Source organism: Molossus molossus, unplaced genomic scaffold (genome assembly GCF_014108415.1).
Source record: "Molossus molossus isolate mMolMol1 unplaced genomic scaffold, mMolMol1.p scaffold_m16_p_8, whole genome shotgun sequence".
Lineage (NCBI taxonomy): Eukaryota > Metazoa > Chordata > Mammalia > Chiroptera > Molossidae > Molossus > Molossus molossus.
Window position 1 is genome coordinate 42,435,080 of NW_023425402.1, and position 17,594 is coordinate 42,452,673.

At 41.7% G+C, this 17,594-nt stretch overlaps 1 protein-coding gene across 2 annotated transcripts in view; it reads left to right on the forward strand.

Annotated features, from left to right (window-relative positions):
* Positions 1-16,303: 16,303 nt before the first annotated feature.
* SH3BGRL2 (SH3 domain binding glutamate rich protein like 2) overlaps positions 16,304-17,594 on the forward strand; it is a 60,641-nt gene continuing 59,350 nt past the window's right edge. Inside the window, exon 1 of one of the 2 annotated variants that reach the window (XM_036248594.1) lies at positions 16,304-16,507. In XM_036248594.1, coding sequence (XP_036104487.1) covers positions 16,463-16,507 — 45 coding nt within the window. In that variant the 5' untranslated portion in view covers positions 16,304-16,462. Of the gene's footprint in view, positions 16,508-16,629; positions 16,697-17,594 lie in introns of those variants that run through there. The other variant, XM_036248595.1, reaches the window with a different exon arrangement.

A 17,594-nucleotide genomic window follows, 5' to 3' on the forward strand; every position in this document is an offset into this window, starting at 1 on the left:
CGCAGTGCCGTACTGGTTAATGAAAGTGTGGGCTCTGGAGTGGGACCCAGAGGCAGAGGTGGCTCTGGAGCTTACCAGACCAATCTTCATCTGGGCATCCTCATCTGTGCAAGGGAGTACCATCTCCCTCAAAGAGTTGCTATGACGATGAGTGTGATCATACCTGTAAAGTGCCTAGTGTAGCAACTGACCCCGAGTAAACACTCAAGCTGTGGCTATTTACTTTTCCTTCAAGTCCCATGGGCTCCTCCTATCACTTGTAACACATAATAAACTGTATCTATTCATCATAAAATGATTTCCAAATTTATATTTTTCTTAATACCTTATATCTCTTTTCTAAAAATCCATTTTTAAATCACCCCTACTTTCTTCACAGTTTTATTTTATAAGAATGTGGGCCAAAGCCACCTTCTTTTGTCATGTTCGGGAGGCAGGAGGCCAGATCAGCTGTTAATGATGGTTTCTTAACACAATGGCACAGCTTGGCTCGCGTCTGATGGCAGGGCAGGAGAGAACAGGAGCTCACGGGCATCACGATCCTGCACCTGGCCTTTCTCGTGAAAGCCCAAGTGAGATGGATGCTGAAGAGCCGGGGAAGGACAAAAATAGAGGGTGGTGAGGAGCTGGCGGCCAGAGTGACAAGGACCAACCTTTACTGGGATTCTTGGCCACGTGGCAGCTCTGCTCTAGGCCCTTCGTACACGATTTTCTCACTTGATCCTCAAATGCCTATGTGAGAGATGGCGAATTATCCTGTTAGGAAGATACAGGAAGAAGACATCTCAGCAATGTTAAGGGACTTGCCTGAGATCACACAGGGGCTGTGTACACATGTCTTCTTGGTGCCAGAGCTCATTCTCTTACTGGAAAAACAAAGCCTTAAAGAGGCTTGTCCTGATCTGCACCAACCACTCTGTTCAGAGACCAGACCTCATCTTCCTTATGGTTACATTAAGGGGTTGGACTGGGGACCTCCACCGTCCCTTCCACCTCTCACATGCTGCCTTTGTCACTGTGCAAAGCTCTGCTCACTGATCTAGGGCAAAAGAAAAATGCATGGAGTATCTATTTACTAAGCCAGATATTGTCTATTTAATAAATTTATAAACTTTCAGCTAACTTTTTCTGTTGTTGTTAATCCTCACCCAAGGATATTTTTTCCATTGATTTATTAGAGAGAGTGGGGGGTGGGGAGAGGGAAGACACATGGATGTGAGAGACACATCAATTGGTTGCTTTCTGCACACATCCCAACCCGGTCCAGGAATGAACCCACAACCAGGTATGTGCCCTTGACCCAGAATTGAACCCATGACCCTTCAGTGTATGGGCCGGCACTCTCATCTTTGAGCCACCCTAGCCAGGGCTCAGCTAACTTTTGATTATGAAAACTATCCAAAACCTTGATTCAACAAATACTAAAATTTTGTCAAATTTTATTCTTTCATATCTATCTCTATATCTAGCTATCTTCTTACATAATCACATACCATTATCACACCAAAGAAAATTAACAATAGTTCCCTATTTATATCCAAGTTTAATCACCAGTCCAGATTAAAATTCTGTATCTCCAAAGCTTTTAGAGCCTATTTTGGAACCATGGTTTTGGAACCATGATCCAGCCAAGTTTCATCCACTGTATTTGGTTAAGCAAGTTAAATAAGAATAGTTTTTCAGACTTCAGTATGTTTCTTTGTTTCATGACATTGACTTTTAGAAGACTGCAGGCCAAAGTTTGGTAGAAAAACCTATATTCTGCATTTCTCTGATAGTTTCCTTGTGATGTTACTTATCCCCCACCCCCCCACAGACACATACCCACACACACAATTTTTCCTGTAAACTGCATTCTAAAAGTCGAATTGGAATCAGGTTAAACATTTTTGAGAGGGGTACTTCATAGGTGATTTGTATTTCATATCACTTCAATCAGGAGACACAGAGCACCAGGTTGTTCAACAGCAGTGATGATAAATACAGTCAGGTGGCCCATGTGATGACCCACAGGTCCTTCCAGTGTAAAGCTGGGGGCTTCCCTGGAAAATCTGCTTGGCAGGGTGTGGATAATCTGTCCCATGGCAATTTTGTACTTGATGATATAAGCATCCGTTGATATTGACCTGGTTGCATATATAATTTAATTTACAGTTGCAAAATGGTGATTTTCTAAATGATCATTTCTTCTTTGTTCATTTGCAGGCATAACGCCGTAAAGAAGAGCTTTTCCTTACCTACTGCGGATGGAGTATAGCTCCTTTTAAAGAGGCAGGGTGAGGAGAGCTTCTTTCTCTCTGCTAACTTTCAGAGTAAGAAGTTGCTATAGTCACTTTCAGTGGTGGCAAGTTAGTTTTTGTGTGTCTTTCCTGCTTTGAACAGTGCTGTAGACTTCTATTTATTCGATATTTATTTATTTATTTACTCAGTTGTAGTCATTTTTGGTGCCCACATTGCCCCAAATTTGGCCAGCAGGAGCTCCTTCAAGCTGGCTGGCTCCTGTTGTCCTTTGAGATATCATCATCGTTCTCGGAACTCTTCCCTGTTCTCAGCACACAAAAGTGTCCTGGGTTTACCTTTAAACTTCCAAGGCCCTGACCTAGCGTCAGCCACTTCTCCAAGTTTCCTTGGGACCCTGAACTTGGTAAGCTTGTTGCCAATGGAGGATCATTGCCTCTAAGCTCTTCAGCGGCTAAAGCTAAGACATTTATTTATTTATTTGTTTGTTTGTTTGTTTATTTATTTAATTTATTTTTATCCTCACCGGAAGACATTTTTGCATTTATCTTGAGATAGAGTGGGAGGGGGAGAGGGAGGAAGAGAGAGAAAGAAACATTAATGTGAGAGAGACACATTGGGGACAAACTGCAACCGAGGTACGTGCCCTTAGCAGGAACCGAACCCGGGCCTCTCTGGTCCGCGGGCCAACACTCTAACCGCTGAGCCAAACCACCCAGGGCAGAAATATATTTATTTAAATTATGAATTGATATAATAGTTTTGATTCAAATTTAATATTACACGGTTTTCCTTAACTTGCATAAATTTATATTTGTACCTCCTTTTTCTGACATAGAAAATCTCAATTCCTAATATCAATAACATACCTATTTGCCATAGTCTAATATATAAATACATTAGATTTAAAATTAAAATACCAGATAATTACTTGGTGAATTTTAGATGTTGGTAGGTGATTTCTATTTTGTTCTTAGAATATATTTGATTAAAGCTGAACAGTAAGAGTGCTGTGCTCCAAAGTCACTTGAAAGAATGATTTTCTATTTATGTCAACCATATGATATATAGTTGGAGTAACTGTTTCAGTACGATTTCAAATTTGGTTTGCTTTTATTTTTCCTTGTGATTAAATTTTATTTTTGTAAAGGTAAAACATGTTTGAGTATTTATATGATCCAAATCAAAACTATATAATAATATACTCAGAGAAATTGATTATATTAATCTATATCCCCTCCACCCTGCCCCACCGCTTCCTCCCCATCACCTGACTTCTGTGGGTAACCAATTATTTTACTTCTGTCGGTTTGATATTTTATATTTGTATGTGTGATTTCTTCTTCCTTATTACACAAAAGACAGCAAACTGTATTCACTGCTCTATGCTTTGTTTTTTCCTCACTAACAATATTAACTGTGCACCCCTGAGAATCATATAACTATCATCCTCACTCTCTTTTACTACTACATATTTTATTTAGCAGTTCTATACAGTTGTTGTTCTTTCACTCAAAACAAGCAGTTTAGCTTGTAGACTCTTACTGGTGGCCCTTCCTGGGTTTGTTTATACCCTTCTGGTCCTCTCAGGCATTTGAGGTTTTGGCCCTTGCTAAGGCTTTCCCGCTGGGTGGAGGCACAGCTGATTTCCACAGGACTCATCACATCAACCCACTTGCCTTTGATGAGGGTAAACAGGAACGGAACTGCTGCTATTTCCCCTCAGCTCCAGCCCCAGGTACCCTGGGCTTCTTCCTGTTTAGATGGAGAGCTGGGAGTGATGAATGAGGGCAGGGTGTGGCTTGAACACAGCTTAGTCCTAACTTCTGCATCTATTCCTTTTTCCATGTCTAGTAGGCACACATGGGAGTGACTGCCTCCTTATGCAAATTTAAACACTTTTTTTTTTTTAAGGACAACGGGATTTTACTAACATTTAGAAGTCATTCTATTTGGTTGAAGAAAGATTTTATTGCATACTAAAGCTGAGCTTCCATTTTCAAAAATAAATGTTTCTGAGTTCTCAGAACAGCTTTAAATATAGTGTATGTGAATTCTCTTTCTGCTGATGTTCCCCCCTGCTCATCTTCAATGCTCATAGCACACACATTCTCTGGTTTTCTCTTTTTGTTATGTACCATTCATCAGTCTCACAGGAGTCAGGTGCTGCCTTTTTTGAGATGATAAATAAATGTTCTTTCCTGCTGGGTAATTCTTTAACAAGTCTATTTGTTCCAAGCTCATTTCTTAACTTACTTGTCCTATTTCTGCCTTACTCTTTGTCACGAAGGTGAATAAACCAATTTGGTTAAATTTAAATGTTTTTGCCTTTCCCTTAAATGATTTTCTTCTGACCTTTATGAGAGCAGTATGGCAAAAAACCCCCACAAAAACTAATGCAATAAGGTGTGCTTATCTAATCCACACATGCTAGGTGCGTGAATGTCACCTGGCTTGTGAATTACTTATGCTCTAGCACATGCAGAATAAATTAAACCAGCTCTGAATATATCACCCATTAGTCCTGGGAGGAGAACTGACTCCAGGAATCTAGAGTCCTGTGTGAGGTTCAGCATCCGTTTTAGCCTTGAAGTCGGGAACAAGGTGAAATAGTGATACTTTTCTGGTTTGAAAGGAAGGGGAGGGGGTCACAAGAGAGAAAAGAAACATGTACTGGAAAAGAAGATGGAAGAGAAAAAGTGGGGAAGAGGGAGAGAAGAGGAAGGGGGTGAAAGAAGAATGGGGATCTGGTGGAAAGAACTCTTCTCTGAGGGCTGGAAGCCGTGTTTCCAGTTCTATATCTTTTGCGCAGGGTGCTCTCCAGGAATCTGAGGAATTTGGTTGTAAATGAGGCTTTTTGGGAAATACAGTGCCTCTTTTTATTAGCAACTAATATTTATGAGTGCCTAACATGTACCATTAGTTTATTCAAACATTTGGCGTCGATTATGTCATCTAATTCTCATCCAAGCCTAGGAATAAGGTTTTATTATCTCTCTTTTACTGATGTGGAAACTGAGGCACAGATGCTAAATAATTTACCCAAGGTCACACTAAGAAAATAACTGCAGCATCATTGTTGCCACTCACTGTCTCCATTGATAGGAGAACCCCAGTAGTTTGTGCCAATATGCCCACCTTCCACTGTATTCCAAAGAGATGAATGATAACAGACCTAAACCCATCTTGGCTCTTGCATTTCCCTTCCTAGTATACATTTTCCAGCCTCCTTTGCAGGTGGCCATGTGAACCAGTTCTGACCAATGAGGTTTAAGGAAAAGTCTGCTAGGGGACTTCTGGGAAAGCTTTTCTTCTGTGATAAGAGGAAAGCATATTTTCTGCTTGTCCTCTTCTTTCTTCCTATTTGGATAGTAGTATGAAGATGCCATACTTATGGCTGTGGCAGCCACCTTGCAACCATGAGGCAACAAGCCCCAGGAGAAATGTCATCATGCTAAAGATGGCAGAATGGAAAGTGGAAAGTGCCCTGGGCTTTGAGGACATTGTTGGACTGCTACAATAAACCTGGATTCACCTCCCTGCAACGTTCCTGTTATGAGAAATAATCAAATGTCACTATGAATGCTAGAAATTTGTCATGTTTAGCCAAGCTTGTAGCTGCATTTATATCAACTGATATGGGAACAGAAGTGGATTTTGGACAGTGTTTATTTTAGGCTGATAGGATGCTATTCAGTATTGCAGAATTGTCTCCCCCACCACCACTCATGCTCCACCTTGATTCCAATATACAGTTGTTACTCTATAACGGAGGAACGAAAGGCAAAATGTAGCAGATTACAGGAAAACAGACACTGATGAGATTTTAACTACCTAAAATATTCTATATATCTAAAACAGGAACAATAATGATACATATTGCAAGTAAACTTTAGATCATACTTCAAAGATTCCTTTCAAGAGACTCATATTCCATTCTCTGCATTGTTCTCACACAACCACTCACTCACTGACCTTTGTATTTCCACCCAGGACTTTAGTTTGTGCTAAAACAGTCTCACCCACCCTCACCACACACTCTCTGTTTAATTAATCTTCATATTCCCAGCATCTAATAGAATGTCTAGCCTAGCACAAACTCGTTAAATGCTGTGGTAAGGAATTAAAATTGCATAGCATCCTTCTATTGAACAGCTATCAAAGTCACAGGTTTCTCGGGATTTACAGAGCATATTAATAATTTTCTGGTCTTGAGAGATTATTTCTTAATAATTATTAAAATTTTAAATAAATGCAAATTGCTGAAGAGAGAATGTTTGATAACTGACAGAGAGCAGGTAATTGACCAGAAAGGATTGGGCTTTTAAAACTACATGTTCTGGACAAATGTAAACTGTGGTTAAGGTAAAATAAGATATTTCACTACACTGTTTCTGGGGCGAGAAGAATTTAATAAATCTTTTTAAAATATGTCTGGTGTACAATCAGGGAGCAATTAATACTGGAAGGACTAGAATTCCACTTTTAAGTACTTTATTTTGTCATTAACTTAGTGATATCTGGGCCAATTCAGGGCTTCTGGGTACTGTAAGTTTCATTTATAAGGAAGTCTTTTTCCCTGATATGTGTTAATCGGAATTTTACTTAGTGCAAAAATGCTTTCCCTCTCAACAGATTCTGTTTAAACCCAAAAGTTGTCATTGCAGTGGAGACCAAGGTACTGCAGAGTGATATCCACAACTGAAGTTGCCTCTGGATGAACTGGATAAAAATGGATGCAAAGAACTGAGGAAAAGAATTTGTAACCTAATATTAAAGTGCTTTATATTTTTTCTCATCCTTTGATTTTTCCTTCTAGGGAAGAGTTGAGGAATTTAAAAGTAAAGACCTTTGCAAAATCATTATTTTAAAAAATGTTATGGTTCAAGGTATTAAACAGTACTTAAAAGTAAAAGTTCATAATTTCCATTAAGTAGGCCCTTCAAAATTATAGGAAAAACAATAATAAAAATAATTGCTACGACACTAACACTTTGTTTGTTTAATCTCACTTCCATTTTCTCTAACTGTAGCTATATTTAAACATTTTCTTACACTTCCTCTGTTGTGATTACTCTAAATGGCCTTTATGCCCAGCATGAGAAATTATAATAAGAAAACTCATTAGCAATGTATTCATGAGAAATCAAAATGTTTCAGAATTCAACAATAACCTAAATGTAAATGTTTGTTTATTATAATATGGTAATCATTTACAAAGTAAGTGACATAATAACCAAAATATTGTAGAGTATTAGGAGTTCCTCTCACTTATGTTGCCTAGAACCATTTAAGCAATATCAACTTTTAATCCCTTATTTTGTTCTGGTGATACCATCTCCTGATCTATGATGTAATCTTGTTTTTGAGGGCAGGGGTGAATGTATACACATCTCATTAAAAAAAAAAAAAGTTGATTAGGACAGTCCTACAAGATTAACAAAAAACAAAACAATACAATCTCGTCTTTTCTTCAGGCACTGAGCATACTCTTGTTCAATTTTCATCTTCCCAATCAGCCATACTCTCCATGAGGCGGGACCGTGTTTGCTTTACTGCTGGCTCCCAGTGTCTAGCACAGCATCTGGCACTCGGTGAATGAATATAGCTGCAAGAAATGAACCACACACAGGTTTTTAGTTTATCCTGTGGTTACCAGCAGATCTCAAAGCCTCACCATTATCATTCTAAGATAGTGGCATATACCACTCCCTTCTCATCTCTTTTTTCAGTTTTTAGTCGGAATAGGGCAATAAAAGTGTTTTCTCCTGTCAGGGAGGGTGGGGGACCCTACTGGTTGGGTTGACTGTGAACTGATTCAAAACTAAGTCTTGAATGTTGGTTTCAAGCCTAATTCCTTGCTCTATGATTTGCCTCCAGGCCTTTAACATGAGTGCTGAAGTTCCATTCAATTCAGGGATTAGTTAGTCTGGTTTCTGTTAATTAAGATTTCATTTTATTAAGAATAGACAGAACAGACCTAATGAAGCAACATGAAAACAGTGGATGAATTCTCTTAGGAAATTCAAGCTACATTTTTTTACTTTATTGCTGCTCATTTCACTAATACTCCCTTTGCCTTAAATATGGCCTCTAAACTTCATTATCAAGGAGTTTTTGTTATGTACTTTAACTGACCATGATACTGCACAAAGAGGTTTATACACCCAGATCCTTGTTATTTAGAAAGTTAAAATCACAGACATGAAACTAATATTTACAGAATTTATATGCTTTATGCAAATGAAGGCCATCCCTGTTTTACTTTGCATGATAAATAATAGTTAATACTTACTAAGTGCTAACTATGTCCCAGGCACTGTGTGAAAAAGCACTTTACATACATACATCTTTCCCATTAAGCCCCCCAACAACAACGAGGAAGGTGAGGTATTGGCCAGTTCAGTAAACAGCCTAAGGAAGGTCATAGAGCTGTGACATTGATCCAGGACTAGCTAGGAGGCCCCCTTCCTTAACGACTCTGACCTACCCTTGCCCTTTGGCTTATAACCTCCTCTCCCACAAATCTGTCACCCGCAGGCAGCCAAATGTGCCGACGAAGCAGCTTTCAGAGGAGCGACTGCCTGGAGCAGAGCAGGGACTGTGACAGGCATGGTGTGGTGGCTGAAGCTCCTTAAATCCTTGGGGAGCCAGATGTATTGGATCAAGTGCTGCTAAGAACAGGCAGCTCTGACAGAACAGAATTATCCATCAGATTCCATTCCATTCCAGAAATAAAATCTGCACCGCTGATACTCCAGACTGCTTAAAAGAGCTCTTTATTTCATCTGTAGCCTAACCTTAATGAACAATGTTCATGTTGCCTGATTCCCCTTCAGACTTCTGTCCTTGCTTGTCCCCTCGCATTACCCCTCTACTTGTAATTAGAAAAGACGAGATCATTGCCTCCACAGCCCATTAGCTATCATCCTCAAGCCGCTGCAATCTGGCTTCTGCTCCGCCCTTCTGCTGGAAGTGCTCTGGCAGGGGTCAGTCATGATGACAAACCCTCACTGTAACACCACCTGGTACTTCTGGTGGCTCTCTGGGCGTCAAACACTGGATTCGGTGCTTTATTTACATCGCAGAGAGAAACCTGGCGAACCATAAGACCATACACGACTTGCAGATGGTTTTGGCTTAATTGGCTCTTTTTAAAAAATGAAGTCTACGTTGAAAAATCGAAATATTTCAGACAAATATCTGAATTTTTGTGATGTGCAGTCCAGTTTGTTACAGTCCTCACAGTGAATACATGTCACTTGTACCTTCCTCACATCTGTCATTCATGTCTCCTGCCCGGCCCCTGTGGAAATATCATTTACTACCCATGCTTTACGTGGATATTCTGGTCAGGAGTGTAAAGTGGCTGGGAAAAGAGACCTGCTTAAACCAGCTCCAGATTAAAGACTGGGGTCCAAGGCAGGTGTGTGGTAGACCTGGAGTCAGGGAAACCGAGGCTGGAAGGAAGAAAGCCACCAGCCTCCTTGTTAGAGTCTCTGCTTTTCACTCCTACCGGCTCCACTCTCCGCTGGTTGGAGACCAACTTCCTCTTCTTCTTCTTCTTTTTAAAAAAATTTTTTCCTTTATTGATTTTAGAGAGAGAAGAAGTGAGAGGGAGAGAGATAGAAATATTGATGAGAGAGAACATCGACGGGCCGCCTCCTGCATGCCCCCCACTGGGGTTTTGGCCCACAACCTGGGCATGTGGAATCAAACTGGTGACCTCTTGGTGCACTGAGCCACTCCTGCCGGACATCAACTTCCTCTTCTTATTCTTCATTTCGGTTCCCTCATTGTCTCACACTTGCTCAAAGATTCTCATCCCCACCCTCAGGCCCCTCAAAGCATCTTTCTGTATATTCCTACCACTAATTGCCTTAGTTTTTCAATTTTCCAACTGTAAATTCCTGAAATAGGACAAAATGTATTTTCTTTTTTTTTAATCCTTACCCAAGGACATTTTTCCATTTCTTGTTCAGATAGAGTGGGAGGGAAAGAGGAAGAGAGAGAGAAACATCAACGCGAAAGGGACACATCGAGTGGCTGCCGCCCGCATGACCAACCAGGGCCGGGGACAAACTGCAACCGAGGTACGTGCCCTTAGCGGGAACCGAACCCGGGTCTCTCCGGACCACAGGCCTACACTCTAACCACTGAGCAAAACCATGGCCGGACAAAAAAAAAGTAAAAAACCCTGGCCGGTTGCTCTCTGGTTAGAGCATCACCCTGCGGACTGAAGCTGTCTTGCGTTTGATTTCCAATAAGGGCACATACCTGGGTTGCAGGTTCATCCCTGGCCCCAGTTGGGATTGTGTGGGAGGCAACCAATCAATATGTCTCTCTCACATTGAAGTTTCTCTCTCTCTCTCTTCCTCCTTCCCTTCCACTCTATCTAAAAAAGAAAAGAAGAGCCCTGGCCGGTTTGGCTCAGCGGTTAGAGCGTTGGCCTGCGGTCCAGAGAGACCGGGTTTGGTTCCCGCTAAGGGCACGTACCTCGGTTGCTGTTTGTCCCCGGCCCTGGTTGGTCATGAGGGTGGCAGCCACTCGATGTGTCCCTTTCACGTCGATGAAAAATGTCCTCGGGTGAGGATTAAAAAAAAAAAAAACTGGCCAGGGCCAAAAATGTATCTTCAGGCTTGGTCATATATGTCATAAACTACTTTCAAGCTATAATAGGTCACCCTGGGGGAAGTACACAGATGTGGTGCAAACATCTGTAGCCAGGTGAGCTGGGAATATCCTTCACAAGGGCTGTGGATTGATAGATACAATAAGTTATAACTTAGAGAATATCCTAAGCATAATCAATCTTCATAACAATCTTGAGTGATAGTCATTATTTTTATTCATTTTATAGACATGAACACTGAGGCTTAGATAAGAGACAAAATTTGTCCAAGGTATTAAGTGGAAAAGCTGGAATGTGAACTCAGGCGGCCTAATTAACAAACTCAGTTACCATTTTCCTCATCATCTTTCTTGACTTCCAGGCTGAGTAACCTTCTTGCTATTCTCTACTTCCTGACTCTTGGTTTTATACTTTTCTGATAGCTCCTTCGCTCTTTTATTTATTTATTTATTTTTTAATCCTCATCCGAGGACATTTTTCCATTTTTTGTACAGATAGAGTAGGAGGGAGAGAGAGGAAGAGAGAGAGAGGGAAACATCGATGTGAAAGGGACACATCGAGTGGCTGCCACCCGCACGACCAACCAGGGCCGGGGACAAACTGCAACCGAGGTACATGCCCTTAGCGGGAACCGAACCCGGGTCTCTCCGGACCGCAGGCGGACGCTCTAACCGCTGAGCCAAACCGGCCAGGGCTTTTTTTTTTTTTTTTTTATCCTCACCCGAGGACATTTTTGCAATTTTTTGTACAGATAGAGTGGGAGGGAGAGAGAGAGAGAGAAACATCGACGTGAAAGGGACACATCGAGTGGCTGCCACCCACACGACCGACCAGGGCCGGGGACAAACTGCAACCGCTCCTTCGCTCTTTTAAATTCCTTGTACTCCTAATTCTTAAATGTAGGAGTTTTCCAGGGGACTCTTCATGGCTCCTTCTTGTCTCTTTCTGTACTTTCTTCTTAGATAAATTTATTGGATGTTACAGATTTGGATACAGTCAAGACACCGCCATTTCTTAACCTGGAGTTCTTGAACACAAACACAACCTCCATCCCACAAGGAACTTGACAGAATTTAGAGAGTTCATTAACTTGAATAAGAAAAAATAACATCTTTATATTTTCACTAAACTTTAACCGAAATTTACCGATTCCTTCAATTACGAATGTTGGCAACAAACCACTGTAATAGCAGCAAACATTTGTGACTTTGTTACCAATAGAAAAATCACAGTATTTTAATATTTTCATGGTGGTTTTTTGACCCACTACTAAATCGTAATACTTAATAATTAATAAAGAAGTATATATATATATATAACCATATAAAAATTGTTTAATAATTTGATAACTGTTTTGCAATATAAGTAGTTTCTTTTGTAATCTTGTCTCTTTTATTTTCTGTATTTATTTTATTTTTTTTATTTATTGATTTTTTTTTTTGGAGGTGGGGAGAGAGAGGGACACCCATTATTTGTTCCACTTATTTATGCATTCATTGGTTGCTTCTTGTATGTTGAGACGAAGCTCTAACCAACTTAGCTACGGCACCAGGGCTGTTCCCAATATTACGAAATTTTTTTTTGAGAAAGGGTTCATAGTCTTCACCAGACTGCTGAAGGATGAGAACCTCTGCTTTAAAACACTCTACCTCACCCTGACCAGTTCAGCGGTTAGAGCGTCAGCCTGCAGACCAATGAGTTGTGGGTTCTATTCCAATCAAGGGCATGTACATGTGGTTCGTGCCCGGCCCTGGTCAGGTCGTGCGGGAGGCAACCAGTCGATATGGCTCTATCACATCGATGTTTCTCTCTGTCTCTCTCTCTCTCTCTCTCCCTCCTTCTCAGTCTATCTGATGATAAGTAGAAAAATATCCTCGGGTGAGGAATTAAAAAGCAAACAAACAAACAAACAAATACTCTGCCTCTTAACTAACCTTATTATGGTGATTATTTCACAATATGAATGTAAATCAAATCATCACGTTGCATACCTCAACTTTACACAATGTTATTTTCCATTATATCTCAATAAAGCTAAGAGAAACAGCCACTCTAGCCAGAAGGTCTATCCTGACTTGTAAAGAAGATCAAGTCTCGCCCTGGCCGGTTTGGCTCAGCGGTTAGAGCGTCGGCCTGCGGTCCTGAGAGACCCGGGTTCGGTTCCCGCTAAGGGCACGTACCTCGGTTGCAGTTTGTCCCCGGCCCTGGTTGGTTGTGCGGGTGGCAGCCACTCGATGTGTCCCTTTCACATCGATGTTTCTCTCTCTCTCTCTGTTCCTCTCCCTCCCTCCCACTCTACCTGAGCAAAAAATGGAAAAATGTCCTCGGGTGAGGATAAAAAAAAAAAAAAAAAAAAAGATCAAGTCTCAGGCAATGCAGGAACAACTTCCCCAAAACCTAATGAGCTACTCAATTTCCTGCATTCTGTCTTTAAATTTCAGCTGCCTGGTTTATCTGCAGCCTTTACTTGTCAAATGGGCATCTAATCTTCTCTGTACTCTAGCTTGAATCCCAGATTGCTTTCTACTCTTGGTCGCTCTTTCACTTTGTTTACTAACTTTTAGTCTCAACACCATACTGGCCTTTGAGGTTTCTTGGACTGCTAACACTCTGTCCTGAACAGAAGCTCTAGAGATAAATTTTTTCACCCAGGGTAGCAAAAACATAGCTAATTATTACTATTTTTCCATTTTTTGTTAAGACAGAGCGGGAGGGAGAGAGAGGAAGAGAGAGAGGGAGAAACATCGACGTGAAGGGACACATCGAGAGGCTGCCATCCGCATGACCAACCAGGGCCGGGGACAAACTGAAACTGAGGTACGTGCCCTTAGCGGGAACCGAACCCGGGCCTCTCTGTACCGCAGGCCGGCACTCCAACCGCTGAGCCAAACCGGCCAGGGCATACTAGAGTAATTCTTAAAGTATAGCTCTGATCATATTCTTCTTTTTGTAACAATGCTTAAAAATTAAGTACAGACTTCTCAGTTAGGGCACTTCTGGTTGCACCAACCAAAATTTGAGGTGACGTAAGTTAGAGGAGGAATTAATGGTATAGATACAGGGATATGACACAAGCCTCAAGAGCAGGGATATAGAAATAGGTTGAACCATAAACAGGGATTGGCAAATGTTTTCTGTAAAGAGCCAGATAGTAAATGTATCAGGCATTGCAGGCTGTACAGTTTCTGTCATTTTGCCATAGACAATATGAAAAGGAATATGTTCCAATAAAACTTTATTTACAAAACATACAACCAGCTGGGTTTGACACACAGGTTTAGGACTAAAGAATTGTCAGGACACTCTGAAACTCATCTCTGTCACGCTCCACATGTCTGCTTTGTTGTTCTCTTCCTACTAACTAGCTTCTAAAGCTTCTCTGGTTCTCATGTTGGAACATGGCTTCTGAAAGCACTGAGCTTCCACCTCACAAGTTAAAGTACAAATTCTCTTTCTTTCCCAGTCTTAATTCAAAATCCTTATGGTAGGGATGTTGCCTGGCCTTGTTTGGGTCAGGTGCTCACCCCTAGACCAATCAGTTGTGGCCAAGGGTCTGGGTCTTGCTGTATGAACAGGGTTTGGGGGGCCACATCATCACTGTAACCTCTTGGATCAGAGCAGAACAGATTCCAGAAAAGGGCAAGGAACTAGGCAGACAACCCAGGAGAGTCTCTTGCTGTATTCATTCAAATCTCTTTTTTCGGCCATGTCCCCTATAAGTCCCCTCACTTCTCTTTCTGAAGCAAAACCAACTCTGCTATTCTCACATCTTCTGCAAATTCTCACCCTGCATTCTCCCCTATCTGCAGCAAAAATTCTACTCATCTTTAAAGTCTCTTCTAAAAAGCCACCCTTTCCCTCTCTTTCCTTTATATCCACACAACACTCTGTTGGTACAGCGTTTCTTGTTCTGTCGCTATTTCTGTACCTTTTTCTTTTGCAGACAATAGGTGCTCTGCTGACTGACAAAATGACTTTTTCATTTTTTCATCCATTCTTGTACCTTTCAGTGAATAGCCTCTGAATTCTTATTTGTTGAGTTTAACCATATCATCAACGCTATATAATTTCAAATGGAAGAAAATGGTGACTTTTATAAAGTTACATTTATATAGGAAATTAGTATCTACCTTTAAGAAAATTATTTTACATTTTATAAGCATTCATTTTCACATTTATGGTAGCCAAATTATATTTGAAGAGAGCTAGTATTATAGCAAAGCTTATATTTAAAACTGTTTAATACTAAGAAGAAATAAAGTCCCCTTAAGATGGTATCTTCTGTTATTATACTAAATTAAAAAGGAATACTACGATGACTTAAAATAAGTAATAGGAAAGGTTATAAACTTAAAATATTTAAAATCACTCTAAAAAACAAATGGCCCAAACCGATTAGTATTTGTGCAAGACATTTTCCAAGAGACCTCATCACCTAATTTCTTTGTTTCTAGAATTATTAATTAACATTGTTCCCAGAACTCTGCTAAACTCCCCTGCTGAAAGGAAGAAAGTAAATACAGTACTGCAGGGAAAACTGGTTCATTTCCACTAAACTGTGAAAGGCTTGTGCTTTTGTTGAACAGAAGCACTTGCTAAAGAACTATTCCTAAACTATTAGCAACTACATAAAAGCTTTTTTATTTAACAGCATTCTCCAGGGAGACTGCGCTGGAATGTGCAGCAGGTCTGAAAAAGGCACAGATTTGGCTCAACTGTAAATATTAGGTGCACAGAGGCAAAGCCATTGTGTAGGGTAGGGGGTGGAGCGGGTGGGGTCCTGATTCCCAACGTTGATAGAAGGATTCTAATTTCACTTGGTATTTATTTCTACTACAATTACAGTTTTGCTAAGAAAAATAAAATATCTGTTGTGCTCTCATCTGGGTTTCTAATTTTCAGTGTCTGCCTAAAAAGAAAACCTCTCATTTATCTAAAGGAATCACCTTTCTGCAATCTCCAGAGTCACTGGGAAAACAGAGGTCCGCCCAGCCCGCTGCCCACACTGCCACCGCCTCCTGAGAGCCCTGCCCGCCCCATCCCGACGGCCGCAGGTCGCTGGGGCTGGCCCCGCGCAGATGGCTGGGTGGGGATGCTCCAAACCAGTAAACCACAACACAGAACATAAGCCTGGACTTTGAACCAAGCCCTTTTGCCTAATTTTCTTTTTCCTAATTTTCTTTTTCCTCGTTTCCCTGGCATCCTTGCCACCCCTTATCACAGCTTGTCCCCAGCCTCGCGCTCTCTTACAACCACCTGCAGGGGTACGGGCTTGACGCGCAATACGGAGGCAACCTGATGGTCCTCAGTCCACCAGTCACTCCAGGCAAGACGGAAACTACAACTCCCATCATGCCCCTCACCCGCCTCCCTCCACCTTCTCCCCCTCCCCCTCCACTGCTCGGGCTGGCGGCGGAGAGGCGCTGAGCTTTTTTATCTGTAGTCCTGGAGGGAGGGATCTAGATCCCTGCGATCTTTCCCGGAGGAAGCGCTCTGCTCGGTAGCGCCGCGGTTTTCAGCCGAGTTTTGCCTCCGCGCCCGCGCTAGCCCAGAGCCCAAGGGGCAGACAGCGCGTCCCGGTGCGTGGAGAGGATGGTCATCCGCGTGTTCATCGCCTCCTCTTCGGGCTTCGTGGCGGTGAGCACGGCGGGGACCCGTAGCGGGCCGGGGTCGGATTAGCCGGGGTGGGGGGCCCCCGGTGCGGGTCCTGCGGCAGGAGCGGGGCGCTCGCCCCAGCGCGTCTCCGTGCGCGGCACGTCGGGCCGCGCGAGCCGGCGCCCGCCAGGTGATCATCACCCTCGGACAATGAAAAGGACGCGAGCAAAGGTGGGTGGGGGACCCGGGCTCACCCCGAGCTGCTCCCGCACCGCCAGCGAGGGAGACAGCGCGGGAAGCACCCGGCTCCAGTTGTGTGACTCGGGAATTTGGGGAAGGGGTAGCCCAAGAGCTTCGGGGTTCTTCTTCCCTGGGTGTTAATTACTCCCGATTTTGGACTTTTCAGCCTGGTTAAGTTTTGTACGGGAGCTTTTTCGGCTGCTTAGTTTGCTAACCTAGCTCTTGAATGAAAAAAGTTTAAGTGGAAATTGGTCTCTACCCACCCTTCCTCACTAAGTACTTCCTCACTAAATACATTTCTTTAGTTTTATACCTGCGCAAAGAGAACGGTGAACCAAGGTTTATCCTGTTGTGCTAGAAATTTTTGTTTTGTTATTATTATTATTTTGCCTGGATTACTGTAAATATTTTTACATCTTTATATAAATGTGTGTGTTCGGATTCTTCCCTGCCTAATGCTGTGGTCAATTTCATCTTGGGGGTGTATAAATGGTGGTCTCTTTAGTTATGGTAAGCTATTTTGTTTGATCGATATTCTTCAATAATTTTAGAAAGATTTTTTTTTTTAGGAAGAAGAGAAGTTAAATAGCCAGATGCCAGCCTTTAAGGAAAATTCAGTAGTATACTTGATAGAGTACTGAGTAACATGTAGCACTATTTTACATAATTATTAAGACTTTTTTTTTTTAACTCAGAGTTGAACTATAGATTTAAGAGGCTCTTTGTGAGATATATAATACATATATAAATACATGAAAAAGTGTAATATGGGTTGCTTAAAATTTGATCTGATTAGTTGAGTGCCCAGCAACTCAACCCAATTGTCCTCATATTTGTTTCTGAAGCAGGTGGGATGGAGGATAGAATAAAACATTGTTTGCAAATCCTT